Here is a 15080-nt window from a genome sequence, read left to right as displayed (position 1 = left end):
ACTCTTCTGCTTTTTCTCACGAGGGCCATCTGCAACTCTGAAAAATGGAGTCCCTGGGTTCAAAGCAGCTGGAGGCAGAACCTGTGAGCTCCTGTTGCCTGGCACAGACACTGTTTGCTACTAGGTGTTAAACTACAACACCCACCATCTTTTAATAGCTGGGGAGATCTTAGCTTGGGCAGACAGATCACGCAGATGCTAGGGGGACAGCACCGAAGAGTGGCCACGGGCTGGGCGGACAGCCCTTCTCAGCAGGCCCCTATAGGCTTTCCATTGTTTCTCCTGCCTCTTGCTATTTTATTTTTACTACCTCTTCCACAATTTATGCTTAGGTTTAACAAGTGGAAACTGCCTAGCTCTGTGCCCAGAACCCCAGAGGTAGCTGAACCTTGGCCTAGAGAGGGAAGAAAAGCTTGAACTTGCAGAACATCTCACTAAGAAGATGATGCCAAAATGAAGCTGCTGATGGCAGAGCGGATCTGCAGGTCCTGCACGTGGAGAAATTTACTACATATTTCTAAACCTGGTTAGGTTTGACTGGTGCCAATTGACTGGTGCCAATACTCAAAAACGTTAAAAAGATTTAAAAAGATGTACAGTTAAATGTGCTGACTCCTGACTGATCTGGGTTCCCCAAAAATAAGCTACACACGTTAACTTGAGGGAGAAGTGGGGATGTGGAGGATGATTTGCATATCAGATGATATGAGGGAATTATTATAAATTTCCTTAGGTATGATAATGGTATTGTAATCCAGTAGGCTTTTAAACTATTTTTGGAGGGCAGTCCCGGTGGCGCAGCGGTTTAGCGCCACCTGCAGCCCAGGGCGTGATCCTGGAGACTCTTGATTGAGTCCCATGTCAGGCTCTCTGTATGATGCCCGCTTCTCCCTCTGCCTGTGTCTCTGCCTCTCTCTCTCTGTCTCTATGAATAAATAAATAAAATCTTAAAAAAATAAAAAATCTAAAAAAAATAAAATATAATATTTTTTGGAGAGGGTACCTGGGTGGCTTAGTCAGTTAAGTGTTCAACTCTTTTTTTTTTTTTTAAGATTTTTATTTATTTATTTGAGGGTGAGAGATTGTGAGGAAGAGAGCACAAGCAGAGGGAGAGGCAGGAGAAGCAGACTCCCTGCTGAGCAGGGAACCCTGGGATCACAACCTGAGCCAAAGGTAGACACTTAACCAACTGAGCCATCCAGGTGCCCCTAAGCGTCTGACTCTTGATTTTGGCTCAGGTCATGATCTCTGGGTTGTGAGATTGAGCCCCATGTCAGACTCTGTCCTGGGTGGTGAATCTGCTTGTGATTTTTCTCTCCCTTTGCTCCCCATCCCCCCACCACATGCACATGCTCTCTCAAATTTTTTCCCTTAAGGTTTCATTTATTTGAGACAGACTGAGTACAGGTGCAAGCATGAGTTGGCGGGGGGGGGGGGGGGGGGGGGAGGAGCAGAGGGAGAGGGAGAAGCAGATTCCCCACTGAGCAGGAAGCCCAACAAGAGGCTCAATCCTGGGACACTGGGATCATGACCTGAGGCAAAGGCAGACACCCAACCCATTACACCACTCAGGTGCCCCAATAAATAAGTCTTAAAAAAAAATTAAAACATTTTATGAGGCACACTGAAGTATTTAGGGGCTGAGGGTCACATTTGTAACTTACTTTCAAGTGGTCTGACAACACAATATACACACCCCATCTAGAAACTCACAATAAAAAGGTGTTCTTTTGGGGGGAGTCTTTTACACCCCCTTAGTGCACTTGAACTTAGAAGAGGCCGAGGACGGTTGGCCTGGGGTTGGAAAAAGAAAACACTGTCATGGATAATTTTTAAAGTAGGTAATATCTGAGCACACAATCAGGAAATAACAGCAGACGGCATGCTAGAACCAATGGTGTTAAGGGTGGGATTATTAGTGATTTTTTTGGGTTTGCTCACACATTTCTGTCCTTGCCATGTTTTCTCCCTGAGTACTTATAATTCTGAGACTCAGAAGAAAGAAGAGAGAGAGGAGGCACACCTAAAGCTCTGCAGCCTGGCATGCTGATGGGCAGAGGGCTTAGTCAGTTAAGTGTCCAACTCTTCTTTTTTTTAGATTTTTATTTATTTGAGGGAGATAGAGTGTGAGAGAGGGAGCACAAGCAGGGGGAGAGGCAGAAGGAGAGGCAGACTCCGGGTGGGCTTGCAGCTTTCAGGGAACCTGCTCTACCTGCCCACTTCCTACCTGTCGCTGTCTCTGCTCTCCTTCCCAGGTGTGCTGCTGACCGACGAGGGGTCTCTGGGATGTCCATCTTTCATAGCTGGTGACTCCTGCAAAGAGAAGTCAGTGCTGGGTTTGTGATAGGTGCCCCAAGTTGAGGGATCTGCTTCTCAGCATTCCTGCCTGAAGTGGCCTCGGAGCTCAAGTTCCTATGGAGCAATCTGAGAGGTAAACGAGGTAACTGTGAATGCGGTTAGTTACACAGGTGCAAGGCCCTCTTTGGACTAGCATCTTGCCCTCGTGGACGGTAGAAGGTGCCCCTAGTTAGGACCTATGTCAGCTGCCAACCTGGATGAAGTCATCTGGAGCACATTCTGGAAGAAAGAATGGTGACCGTTGCCGCTACTCGGCCAAGCTCAGCCAAGCTCAGCCAGGTGCTGCGCAAAGAGCTTCGTCCCTCTTCTCACCTAGCCCTTACCCAGACCCCGTCCATTCACTGGTGTCACTGTGCCCACTCATACACAGACTCAGGCTGGGAACAATGAAAGGCCCTGCCCCAGACCACACGGTTAGAAGGCTGCAGCCTGCATTCAAATCCAGGGTTGTTTGCCTCCAAAACCTGTGTCCTTAACCACTGGGCCCTGCCAGTATGCGGCAAACCCTTGCTGACTTCCTAGTTAAACCAAGTCCTCACGACTGCCATGCTCAACTGCCTCTCAGTTACGGTTCCAACGAGTCTAGCTGCTCGAGCGCATGAGTACAACCCCCTCTCCTCCAGTGGCCTGGCCCTAGGAATCTGGGCCCACCCTACTCAGTGACAACACAGCTATCTGACATCCCTGGTCTGCCCCTGAGGCTGCAACAGAGACCAAGGTGGCATGAATACACAGATCATCCTCGTGGATAGTGCTCTGAGGTAAAGGTGGCACCGAGTGTGGTCATGGGTGGAGGAGGAGAGCCACGGGCTTCACTTTGTGGAGACTAAAATGGACGATGTGGGGACACAGGTCACCAGAGGGGACAGGTGAGGAGGGAACACCAGGGGAGAAATTGTTTCCACAGACAGGGTGGAATCCCACCAGAGTGAAATCTCCACATGTTCTCTAACTTGCTAACTAAAGTTGGCCTTGCCTTGTGTGGACATCTAAGATCCCGTGCAGATGTTGCTGGGGGGGGGGGGGGGCATTTCACCAGGAGTGACCATTCTGTTAATGGGCTGGGCCCTGTGAGCTGATCACCAGGGAGGACTCGAGTCCTCATGGCACCTCTCTCAAGGGACTCATTATTTTTGAAGCTTTTGAATTTGTTCACGTTTTGCTGCAGCAAAACCTGGCAAGCTGACTGCTCAGCAGAAAGGCTATATCAAGCAGGACAGGAGCTGACCAAGGGTGGCCACATCAGGTAGTTCTCTACACTCTCAGGAGGGATGTATATTAACACGGCAGGAGCTTCCTGCCAGACCCACCCAGCTTCCTCAAAAACTGTTCCTGGGGTGGGGGTCAAGGAGCGTGCTGCAGGTGGAGGCGGGGGCAAAGGCTCAGGAGGCCTGGTGTTGTAGGAGAGAAGGCTCCTGCCTTCTGGGTAGGGGACAGAAGATGGACCTCAACACTAGAAGATGGGATAGAAAGAAATCCTGGAGAGCAACTGATGTGTGGCCAGGCCAACACCATACTGCCTCTACAGATTTCCAGAAGACTCATCTGGCCAGGCCTGAAGAGTGCCACACGCAGCGAAAGCAGAGGGAGGATCTCCACCAGGAGCCACATCCTCTCCCCACCAGGCCATGCTGGTTCTCGGCGAGGCTGTGGGGCCCCAGCCTGCTAGTGACTGGGAGGCTCGCCAGGCAGAAGCAGGACCCAACCCTTCCAGGTCAGGCCACATGCACGAGGCAGCCTTGAGGTTACTTACTCCTCCACAATGAGCCAGCTCCCTGCTGCTCTGGCCAGAGGAATATAGATTGACGTATTCACCCTCACCAGCCTCCTCGCTGGTGCTTTCACTCTGGGGGAGACAGGATGAGAGGAAATGCACATGTGAAAGGCCCCCTCGCCAGCCAGCATGGCTCAGAGAGAGCAGCCTATGGGCAGGCCCTGACCTGGACACTCCTTTTGGGAGGAGGGAAAGAAGGCAGCAGGGGACACTCAGTGCTCCTTGGGAGGCTTCTCCCAGGCCAGAGACCACTACCACTTTTGCTACCTCCTGCCCCTGCGTTATAGAGGATGCAAGTTTCCTGCTGGCTCTTCTACAAAGAGGTCGAGGGCCATTCAAACTGCCCTTGAGGAGACACACCCCTCTCTGCGCTGTCACAGAGGGGCCTGCGGTGGGAACCCAGGGTCAAGGAGAGAGAGGAGAGAGGCAACACAATACAGGTCAGCACGCTGCCGCGTCCACCTGCCCCCAGCTGCCCCGCTGGGTCACACTCACTCTGCCCCATTGTCCTGTGTCCATTCCCACCTGTGAAGTAGCAGCCCTGTGCCTGGATGAAGTGCTCCATGAATGTAAGAGCACGAACAGGCAGGTCCTCCATCAGCACCACACAACTACAGAGGCAACCACCTCTGACCACTGTCAGAGTTCTCTGTCTGCATCTGTCTTCCAAAGGTGTTGGTAACGACAACCCTAACGACACACAACCCAACAAAAAACCAGGAGCATTTTCTGTCTCGTGCTTACGATGACCATCCCTAAATAGTCACTAACCCGTCTCTGGAAAATCAGATTCCTCATCTGATGGTAACTTTGTATGGAAGGCTCCATTTCTGTTCTGGAAACAGATAGGTGACTATTGCACCTTGTGACCCTCTGAGGACCTGGATCTAGCCTCACTGCTATCAGGGGTGAAGGTGGGGGGGTGGGGGGGGCAACTCCTGAGCAGCCATACTGCCTTCTCACGGGCAGCCTCGAGTGAACAGGGGGTGGGGGTGGGGGGGGCGCTGAGTTCTCACCGAAGGCGTCTGGGGCGAGTCAGTGAAAGAGGTTTCGGAAGGAAGGCAGACAGTGTTCCCGTGAAAGCTGCTCTCCTGAGAAGACGAGAGAGGCCCGTCCACGGTGCTGGGAGGCAGACTGGCTACGGTTGGCACCGTTAAGTCAGAGCTCTGAGACTGGTGAACAGTTGGGAAGTGTGGAGAGGCAGAGGAGGTAGGCGGAAGGAAAGGCTGAACGGAAGCGTGGTTGTGAGGCACGAAATCCTGGGAGTAGGACCTAAACACAGATTTATACTACAGAATCAAAGCGGAGGACAAACACAAAAACAGGAAGATGGAAAGAAGAAAACAGACAAAAGAAAAAGTCATTAGATTAACTCGGCTGAGCGGTGCAGCCTGCTCACAGTAATTCTAATGAGGACCACTGATCAGGCCAAACCAACCCCCATGACCCTCTACCTGAGGTTCCCTGACCCAGGCACGAGGACCGACCAGTGCCACCTTCCACACCCCAACAGTGGGATGTGGGCACCCCCAAAGAAGAGTAAGCCCCATGTGCCGTACAGGTGGTCCCACTCTCTGCTGTTAGAGAACTGAACCCACAGAACCCAAGCTGGGCCTCTGTCCCTTCAGGAACCTTGTGGCTAAATTCCATGTGTGTGGACACCTGGGTCCTATTCACTCATTTTGAATCTCTTTGGTTGTCTCTCTTAAAAATCAAACACTGGAGCCTTTCAAATACTGTAACCCACCTGAAATGCTTCTCAAAGGGAAGGGTTAGGCCTTAAAATGAAATGGCTGGAAGGACTGTGCTATCAAAATGCTAAAAACTTCGATGAGTTCATGTCCCTTCTTACGCAATCTTTTTTTTTTTTTTGAAAAAAAAAAAAAATGAAAGGGTCTTGCAATGCTTCTAGGGTGGTATCAACTACCCTAGAGATTTCAGAGAAATCTGAAGCCAGGCTGAGGGGGGACAGTGAACACTCGCAGCTTCTTAGTGTCACTGAGCACGGTCCAGGCCTGGGCTCTGCTGTGGGAGGGGCCACCAGGCTCAGAACCTGAGGACGTCACCATGTCCCACAAAGGGTCCAACAACCTGATGCTGTCACGGGATAATGGAATAGGGGCACGTGAAAGGGTCTGTATCCAGAGTCCTTGTTAGGGTTACTTGCGTGCTACTGATGCCAGCATCTGACAAGAGCCAAGTGCAACACAAATGTGCACACTGCTCATTCAAATGTTCTCTGCCTTTTCCACTGGATTTTCACAATCCATAGACAAGGAAAAGGAGGAAGAAATGAAATTTTAAACAGGAGATTAAAGCCACTCATATCCTTAAGTGGTTTGGCAAAGCTACACCATACCCTGGACTGAGAGTGGCCACAACTCAGGGCCCCAGAGTGCCTTTCTCACGCAGCTGGTTTACATCAGACTCAGGACACGTGGCCATGGTGCCTACTCACTCTTACACATTCTATTTCCCCATCTAACTCCCAGAATCAAGACCAAGCCTGTATGTGGTCAAAGAATCAGTGGGAAATGCCATCCGTGCTCTGAGCGAGAGATACTGAGGATTTAGTTTCCTGGTAAGAAGCTCCATGCCCATCCTTCTTTCTAAAACAAGCTGGATGAGGGGACCTCCAGCTCTGAGGCTCTCATACTGGGGGATGAGGTGCCCGAGCATCCACAGTGCTACGTTTCACTGACTCCAGGAACCACCCAGGCCTGGGGGATTTACCATAGGCCTTTCTGGGGATGGCAGTGGGGTAAAGTGTTTGGCTTTTGGGACTCTCTATTTCATCCCTGGTGAACGCTCTGCTATAGTGAGCCTCTATCACTGGCTGGGAAAGGCTACAGAAGACAGTGTGGGAATGCACTGGCCACTGGACAGATAGTAGGATCCAGTCCTAGGAGGCCACCCTGAGAGAAGCCCACGTTGCCATCTCAGGAAATGGCTTCAGTCGTGAGAACAGGAGCCAGGTTCTCAGATCTGTTGTCTACACATCTCCAAGGGCAGGCGTTGCCATGAGATCTGCTGACAGATGCCTATCCCTTGCACGTGAATTCAGCTAGTTTAAGATCAATGTTCAATGTTGCTGCCCAATGTTTGTGGCTCCCAAATTAATATGCTGAGATTCTAACCCCATAGATAATGGTATTAGAAGGTAGGGACCTCTGGGGGGCTCTTAAGACCTCTCATAAATGTGATTAGTGCCATATAAACAAGGATCCAGAAAGATGCCTTGCCCTTTCACCATGTGAGAATACAACAAGAAGTCTGTGACCGGAAGGGGGCACCAGCTGTACCTACAGCCTCTAGAACCATGTTGTGTATAAACCACCTAGTCTGCAGAACTGTGTTAGAGCAGCTCGAACAGACAGAGACATATGCCAGTTCTTTCAGGAGTCCTGACACTCACTGACCACCCCCCACCCAGATGTAAATTCACTTAGCACAGCAGTAACTGAGCACCTGATATATCTTTATAAGCGGTTCCTGCGTGATCACAAGATGTATCAGGTCTGATAGCACCTTCTCAACAAGCTTTGATTTGACAAGTTCAGGGTGGCAGACTCCCACACATCACAGGTGCTCTTTCCAGGAGATGGTACAAGGGTGATTGCCAAGGATACACTCACCAGGTCACACAGATGAGGCTCTGGGCCATCTCTTTCTACCCTTGTGACCTTGGGTACATAACCAAAATTCCTTTGTCTTTATTTATTTAAGTCATCTCTACACCCAGCATTGGGCTCGAACTCACGACCTTGAGATCAAGAGTTGCACACTCCTCCAACTGAGCCAGCCAGGCACCCTGGTTTCTTAGTCTTTAAAACAGGGATGAAAACATGGAATAATGTATGTTAATTATACATGAATAAAAAAAGGAATAAATGAAATAGGGATGAAAACAACAGCACTTCTCTCAGAGGATCTCTGTGCAGATTTACTGAGGTGATGCTCTGGGAGTCCTGAGTGCAGTGCTGGCGGGTGACAAGACTGTCTGCTCTCCTCCCTCGCCCTCCAAAGTACCAGTCTGGGAACCGCTATAAACAACAGAGCTGAGGTGTTTAGCGGGGTCTACTACATTTTTACTGAATGAAGACTAGAAAGGAAGCGACTCTAGTATTCTAACGGAAGTGCCTCGCAGCAGTGTCTGGGTTCTAAGTGTGGAAGCCGAACAGACTAGCTTCCCCCCCAACTCTGCCGCAGTGGGAGACCGGGGTCAGGAAACAGGCTCCAGACACCCCAAGGATGGATGCCCCAAGGATGTGCAATGCAGAGGAGGGGCAGCCACCATGGAGAAAGCAAGGAGGCTTGCATCTCTAGGACAAAGCCTCCCAGTCGGGCCTGCCCTTCCCTCCCTCAGCAGCTCCAGCCAGTGAGCAGCTCTGGTATTCCAGCTATGCAGTCCTGCTGGGACAAGAGCCAAGCTTGAAAAATACCTTTGAGGGGGTGGGGAGATGCAAGGCACCGTTCTCTAACCGCCACAAAGCACCCTCAGTGCCCCTCCTGCAACTCCACAGGGGAGGGCCACACTGGGGCTCATTGTCACACCACTGTCAATAAGGCGGGTCTCTATAGATATCCCAGAAGAGTATTTCCAGGCCCTTTAAGATCACATTTGTTCATATGGGCAGGAAGCAAGGCAGGCTGGCCACTGAGCAGAAACACCACTTCATCACCGCCTGGAGTTTATTCTAGGACCTGGCTGGTGCCTGGCTTTGCTTCTAAGAGAAAGCTGCTGCTCTCTCTGTGGCAGGGATTTTTATTTATAGCCAGAGTGACTGTTTGGGCTGAGGATTTTATACCATGAGGGGAGCTGCCTGGCTGGGAGATTGCAGATTTCTGTAGAAGATCTAGCAGTGCCAGAGCAAGTCCCCGGAAAGGAAAGCAGGAAGGGCTGCCTGGCTCCCAATGTCAGCCTTGATCACACACACATCAATCATAGCACCAGCAACAACTGTCTAGCGATGGTGGTGATGCCTACTGGTCAGATGAGGAGCTTAGGGTTTGCATGAATCCTCTCATTTAATCTACATGAAGGGCTGTTATGATTCTTATCACAAAGATAAAGAAACAGGCTGGCCACACACCTCGTAACACACAGCTTGGCTCCTAAGAGAGGCACAGGGGATTTCCCACTCCGTGAACATTCTGGGTGTGTGATAGGCCCCAAACATGTAATCCTATGGATCGGCGGGATACAGCCTACTACCTGGCTGGGAGATCTCCTTGGCTAAGTGTTTTGTGATGACCAGCAAGCAAAGGCAGCGAGCCAAGGCTTGATATACAAGCCAGGGATGCAGAGACATCTGCCCTCACAAGAGATGCACAAACTGGTAACCTGCTCTTTTCAAAACAGACACGTGAATGAACTGCCCTGAGTCTTCCAGGTGGAGAAACGATGGCTGACGACCCTGTAGGTTGATGGGTGGCCACACACATGCTAGAACACAAAGATACTCAAAGCTGGCCAGGCGTCAATTTTCAAAGACACTTTATCTCCATTATAGTCTTGGCATGAAAAATGACTAGGGATGCGGTCTGTGCTGGCAAGAAAGCAGGGAGAGAGATCTTTAAATGCAAAATTCTGGTTCCTCACTGTAACAGACATTCCACTTAATTCCTGTGACTGTCAGGAAGAATGAGGGTGCCAGGGGAGGCAGAGAGTGTGCCAGCAGCCAAGGGCCAGAGCCATAGGCCAATGACTCCGCTGGCTCCGCAGCTGCAGTGACTGGTGCTCCGAGCTTTGAGGAACTTTCAGCCCTCCCAATTATGGGTAGAGGCAATCATTTGAGTGAATGGACTTACTGTCGTAAAGTGTCTGGGAAGCACAGAAGTTGCCAGAGATTGGTCATTACTGCATACTCTTGGCTCCAGCAAGGCTTATGACTTCAGTGTTTCTGGATGCTGCTTACCAACACAGATAAGCTATTGGACTGCTGGTTTTCAGGCTTACATTCGTCTCCATCATTTGTGAGAAAACACACCCCAGGGCAGCTGCTGCTCTAGTGTGGTTTGGGCTTCCTTCCCATACGGAGACTCACTGGGAACCACAGCTCAGCACTGGTCCTGGGCTCACACTTCCTTTAAACCAGAGACTGTGAGTGTCAACACAACACCGGGCTACGTTATTTCTCTTGGAAGGAAGTCAAGCTTTCAGCCACTGCACAACACCCTCCACCATCTCTAGGGGACGGATCTCTTGGAGGGAAGCACGCCTGCTTTGGCTCTTAAGGGATGGAAAATCACCAGGAAGGACCCTTGATAACATTCCTCTTTATTCCCTGTGGCACCCTGAGGGGAAGTCTGCTAGATGTTTGTCTCCTCTCTCCTTCCTGGTCCCAGTCAACTACTTATTTACCAAAACCTTTCTTGGAGTCTACCTTACATCTGGAAGCAACTTCCTTCTTTGGTGCCTTTGTGTTCATTTATAACAACTGTGGTTTACATAATGTCAAAAGGGTAAGTTTCCAAAGCCCAGTGGCAGATTCTGAGGTCTCTGCTACCAACACCTGCACCTTAGATCTGTCTCTGCTTTTGGCCAGGAGAGGCACTTCTGTTGGCCCTGTTGGATGAGGGATAGGACAGTATTCATTTTATCAAAGAAAGGCAACATCAGCACCACACTGGATCCAAAAAATATCCTCTTTTTGAATAAATTTCTTGTGGAATCTATTTTTAAAAACCATCTGAAAATTCTAATTAGTATTTTACAACAAATGATGTAAAAAAAAAAGGAAAACCCAAACAAACCAAAAATGTTTTGGTTGGGAGTTTTAGGTAGTAGGATGGGTAAAAGTGGAAATGTATAGCATTTCTTCTCATGTGACATATTTTTGCAACTTGAATAACAAGATCTTCCTTGAAAACACTAGATTTTGGCTAATGGATTCATGGCTAATAATATTCTTGCAAAAACCTCCCAAACATTTTAGCATGCTCTGTATTCTCACTAAATATGGACCTTAAGAGCATCAACTCTTATGGAAAGATTTAGTACAGATTCAAAAATGATTTGAATTCAGTTCTAGAAATCTGACTGAACTATTTTTACTGTTTGGATTTAAACAGCATGCCAGGGACTCTAATTTACACTTATTCTTAGAACTCTATTTAGAGCCTGTAGCTCTGTAATGTGTCAGAACACAAAGGACGAAAACCCTCCTCTTGATGACCACTCTAGGTACGGGCTTTTCTTTTTCACGTTGCCTTGCCAGGTCTCCGCTATTTACTGGCAATTCAGCAGTTCATAAACATCACCTGAACACTATTTTTCTTTCTTTTTTTTTATTAAAGATTTTATTTATTTATTCATGAGAGAGAGAGAGAGAGAGAGAGAGAGAGGCAGGCAGAGACACACAGAGGGTGAAGCAGGCTCCATGCAGGGAGCCTGACGTGGGACTTGATCCCGGGCCTCCAGGATCATGCTCTGGGCCGAAGAACAGGCGCTAAACTGCTGAGCCACCCGGGGTGCCCTGAACACTTTTTCACAGTGAAGATCTGGATGCTAACCTGAACTCTAAGTTAAGACTCTGAATATATGAAACGGTTCAGCCTCTCTATTCCAGTTTCCCCATCTCTAGAGTGGAATAAGCACTCCATCACAGAGCAGTGAGGAAGGGTCCTTCAATAAGTAGATAAGCAGCCTGAAATGTGAAGGCACAGGCTAGCGTGTGGACAGCACCCTCAGTCTACGATGTCACCATATGACCATCACAAGGACCAAGGGGGTCCTTGTGGTACCAGACCAGCTAGACTGTCATGGATAGAGTCAGAAGCATGCCTGCAGCAAGGGCCTGTAAACTAAATCCTAGGTCTGCGGCTAATCCAAGAGCACTGACCATCCAAAATGCCATGAGCATCACCAAAAAAGCAGCAAGAAATCTTCAAAATGAGGGGCAGAAATGGCTGAGTCACAGTGGCTGCTTCTTTCTGCAAGTCTCCAAGCCCAAGGGTCCCCAAGCTCTGGTCTCAAGCCAGAGAACCAGCAGTCAGCACCTTATGGGTTAGCAGAGAAGGAAAATGAGGAAGAGGTCGGGTTTTCAGCCACAGCCTGGGACCAGTGTGTCTGATGCATGGAAGTGGATGAGTCAGCAGCATGCTGTCGTAATGGAATGTGGGCATGCTGGGAAAGATGGATGTGGTGGTGGGTGGAAGAAGAGAGCTAGATGCCTCCTCGGCCACTGCTCACTGCTTTTGGCTGAAGTAAGACCCTCCCCGGTGGTCTGGCATCACAGAGCACCTGCCACTTGCCGGCTCAGCCCTGAGCTACATACTGAGTCCACAAGCACATAATAAGCCCAGTCCTTACCCTCAGAGGGTTATGACCTTGAGAAAAAAGAACTTGAACATTACAAAGCAAGAAACAATTTCCCAGTGTGATAATAAGTATTTTTATAATGCCTCCCTCTTTACTGAACACTGGCTGTGTGCCTTATACTACATTACATGCTCTACGTGTGCCTTGCCCTTCTCCCCAGGACAATTCGAAGCTCCCACTGCTGAAGAGGAAATGGAGGCCTACTCATGTGGGGATGGCATGCTCAGGTCTATAGAGCAAGTAAGGAAAAACACAGTGGACCTCAGGAAGGGGGGAGAGAAGACAGAGCAAGTGTGTGTGGGAGGGCCGAGAGGTCAGTGCCAGGAGAAAGTGGGGGGTATGCAGGGCACGGGCATGGGGACAGGTGGGCAGAAGCTGGCGAAGGTGCAGAAGGCTCTGCAATGCTGAGGGGACACTGGAGTCTGACCAGTGCTGAGAAAGGGACGTGGTGGCAGGAAGACAGGAGAGAGGCCACAGGCTGTGCCGGGGGTGGGGAGCAGGGGAGCCACTGGTGATAGGGCTGGAGAAGACCAGCTCAGGGCACATGCTAGGATGTGTGGCAGGGCTCAGTGAGTTGGTATGCGTGCCACATGTAAAGGGGCTGTGTATGTGGTAGCGGGGAGGGAAGAGGATACCTCATATCCTTGCTTGGGCAACTCAGTGGAAACATTCATGGAAATAACAAGGACATGGGGTGTCCAGGGGGCTGGTCAGTTAAGAGTCCAATCTTGATTTTGGTTCAGGTCATGATCTCAGGGTCATGGGCTCAAGCCCCATGTTGGGCTCTGCACTGGGCAAGGAGTCTGCTTGAGATTCTCTCTCTCCCTCTCCCTCTCCCCTGACTTGCACACATGTTCTCTATCAAGTAAATAAATGAATCTTTTAAAAAAAGAAATAACAAGAATTGGAGCAGAGGGGTTTGGCTGGTACCCGTTAGGCATGTGGGATCTAATTCCTAATCCCAGGGAGCCGAGTCTAGGGAGATGCCTGCACTCACAGCTGCAGACTATACTCTGTGGTAAGGTCCCCAAGAAAGGGGTTGAGCACGAAGGTCTACAGCTTCCAGGCTCTGAAACACCAAAAGGCTCCTGAGCCCCCAAGGGCCGAGGAGCATGCAGGAGAGTGAGAGAGGGGCTCACAGGGGCTCTCCCACAGCATGAAGCTCGCCCCTCACTCCTCCTGTGCTGACAATGCTGAGCCACTCCAAAGGAAACCTTTGGCAAGTCTGGGAGGATGGTGGAATGGAGCCTCACCAGGAGAGATGGAGCTCAGAGAAATACTCCCCAACCCTGGGCAGCAAGTGCTATCTGTGGGCGCTCCCCTGCTCTCCTCTCTAAGCAGGGCAGGAACCCATAAAGATAAGATGACCTCAAGAAGAAGCAAGGGACAGAGGTAAGGAAGGCAAGGGCTGATTTTTTTCCAGCAAAAGACAGTGTGCTGTGCCAAGCCAACTGAGCCCATAGACTCTGGTCTGATTCTCTCCCAGCCACTCTCTTCCCCTTAACCACTCCACTGTCTCCCCTTCACCCTTGCCCTTCCTGTCTGGCCGTTAGACCAGTCTTTTAGCCCATGGTGTCTGTGGCAGCTGCTGGGTTACTGCTCAAGGCAGAAAAGGTGAGGGACAGGTGTGACAGTGGGACCTGGGGAACTGCCACATGTCTCGGAGAGTGGACCCTCGCTGTTTCACCATGAGGGGATGACACGGCAGAGTAGCAGGGTCTATGCAGCAGGCCCTCCAGTGAGAGCATGTGTGCCAAGGTGCGAAAACCCAGGGACACGTAGAGAATCACCATCTTCCCAGAACGGGACAGCTGTGGCTCTACGGACCCACCCCCTGCCCTTTGTCACTGAAGTTTTCAGGATGATACATACTTGACTTTCTTACCCTAAAGATTTTTTTTTTTAAAGATTTTTAATTTATTTATTAGAGACAGAGAGAGAGAGAGAGAGAGAGAGAGAGAGAGAGAGAGAGAGAGAGGCAGAGACACAGGCAGAGGGAGACGCAGGCTCCATGCAGGGAGCCTGATGCGGGACTCGATCCTGGGACTCCAGGATCATGCCCTGGGTGGAAGGCGGCACGAAACCGCTAAGCCACTGGGGCTGTCCTAAAGATTTTTTTTTAAACAAAGGACAGTTATTATGGATATTTCTCAAGTTCTTCTCAAAGAAGTTTTACCTATTCAGAATCATTCTGGAAACTAAGATGGTAAAGAAGTATTTCAACAGATTCCTAGCATCTGAATAGACCTCTCAGTGACTTTGCAGTCAGCAAAGTTAGGCACCAGAAGGCGCGGAGGAAAGGGATTTCTCCGACATCTAGACCCCATCCAACTTTTAAGATTCTTTTTAGAGTCACAAGACCAGTGTTCAAAACCAGAACCAGGACAAGCCAGAGAAGGGCCAGGGAAAGGAGAGACAGCACAGGGGAACTCAGTGCAGAGTGGAGACTTAGAGCTGGACTCAGAGCTGGAGTGGAGGTGGAAGGCGTGCAGCCATGTGGTGGGGCAGCAGTAAGAACACGGCAGGTAGCCCTGGGCTACCAGTGACCAAGAGAGGGTCTGAGGACAGAAGCGGAGGACCCTAGTGTCACATCAGAGAGCCATCTGTAGGAAGGCACATCACTGA

General features: G+C 50.0%; 1 protein-coding gene across 9 annotated transcripts in view; it reads right to left on the bottom strand.

Annotated features, from left to right (window-relative positions):
* The window catches only part of RAPGEF1 (Rap guanine nucleotide exchange factor 1), a 137049-nt gene that overhangs the window by 15374 nt on the left and 106595 nt on the right, over positions 1-15080 (bottom strand). For 6 of the 9 annotated variants that reach the window (XM_055317586.1, XM_055317592.1, XM_055317577.1 and 3 more), the window contains 2 exons: positions 5149-5421; positions 2228-2313 (listed from right to left, as the gene is read on the bottom strand). In XM_055317586.1, the coding sequence (XP_055173561.1) occupies positions 2228-2313; positions 5149-5421 (359 nt within the window). Of the gene's footprint in view, positions 1-2227; positions 2314-4111; positions 4205-5148; positions 5422-15080 lie in introns of all 9 variants that reach the window. The other 3 variants (XM_055317617.1, XM_055317625.1, XM_055317635.1) reach the window with 2 other exon arrangements.

This window comes from Nyctereutes procyonoides, unplaced genomic scaffold, assembly GCF_905146905.1.
Source record: "Nyctereutes procyonoides isolate TBG_1078 unplaced genomic scaffold, NYPRO_anot_genome, whole genome shotgun sequence".
NCBI classification, from domain to species: domain Eukaryota; kingdom Metazoa; phylum Chordata; class Mammalia; order Carnivora; family Canidae; genus Nyctereutes; species Nyctereutes procyonoides.
This window is presented reverse-complemented; position numbering and strand designations above follow the sequence as displayed.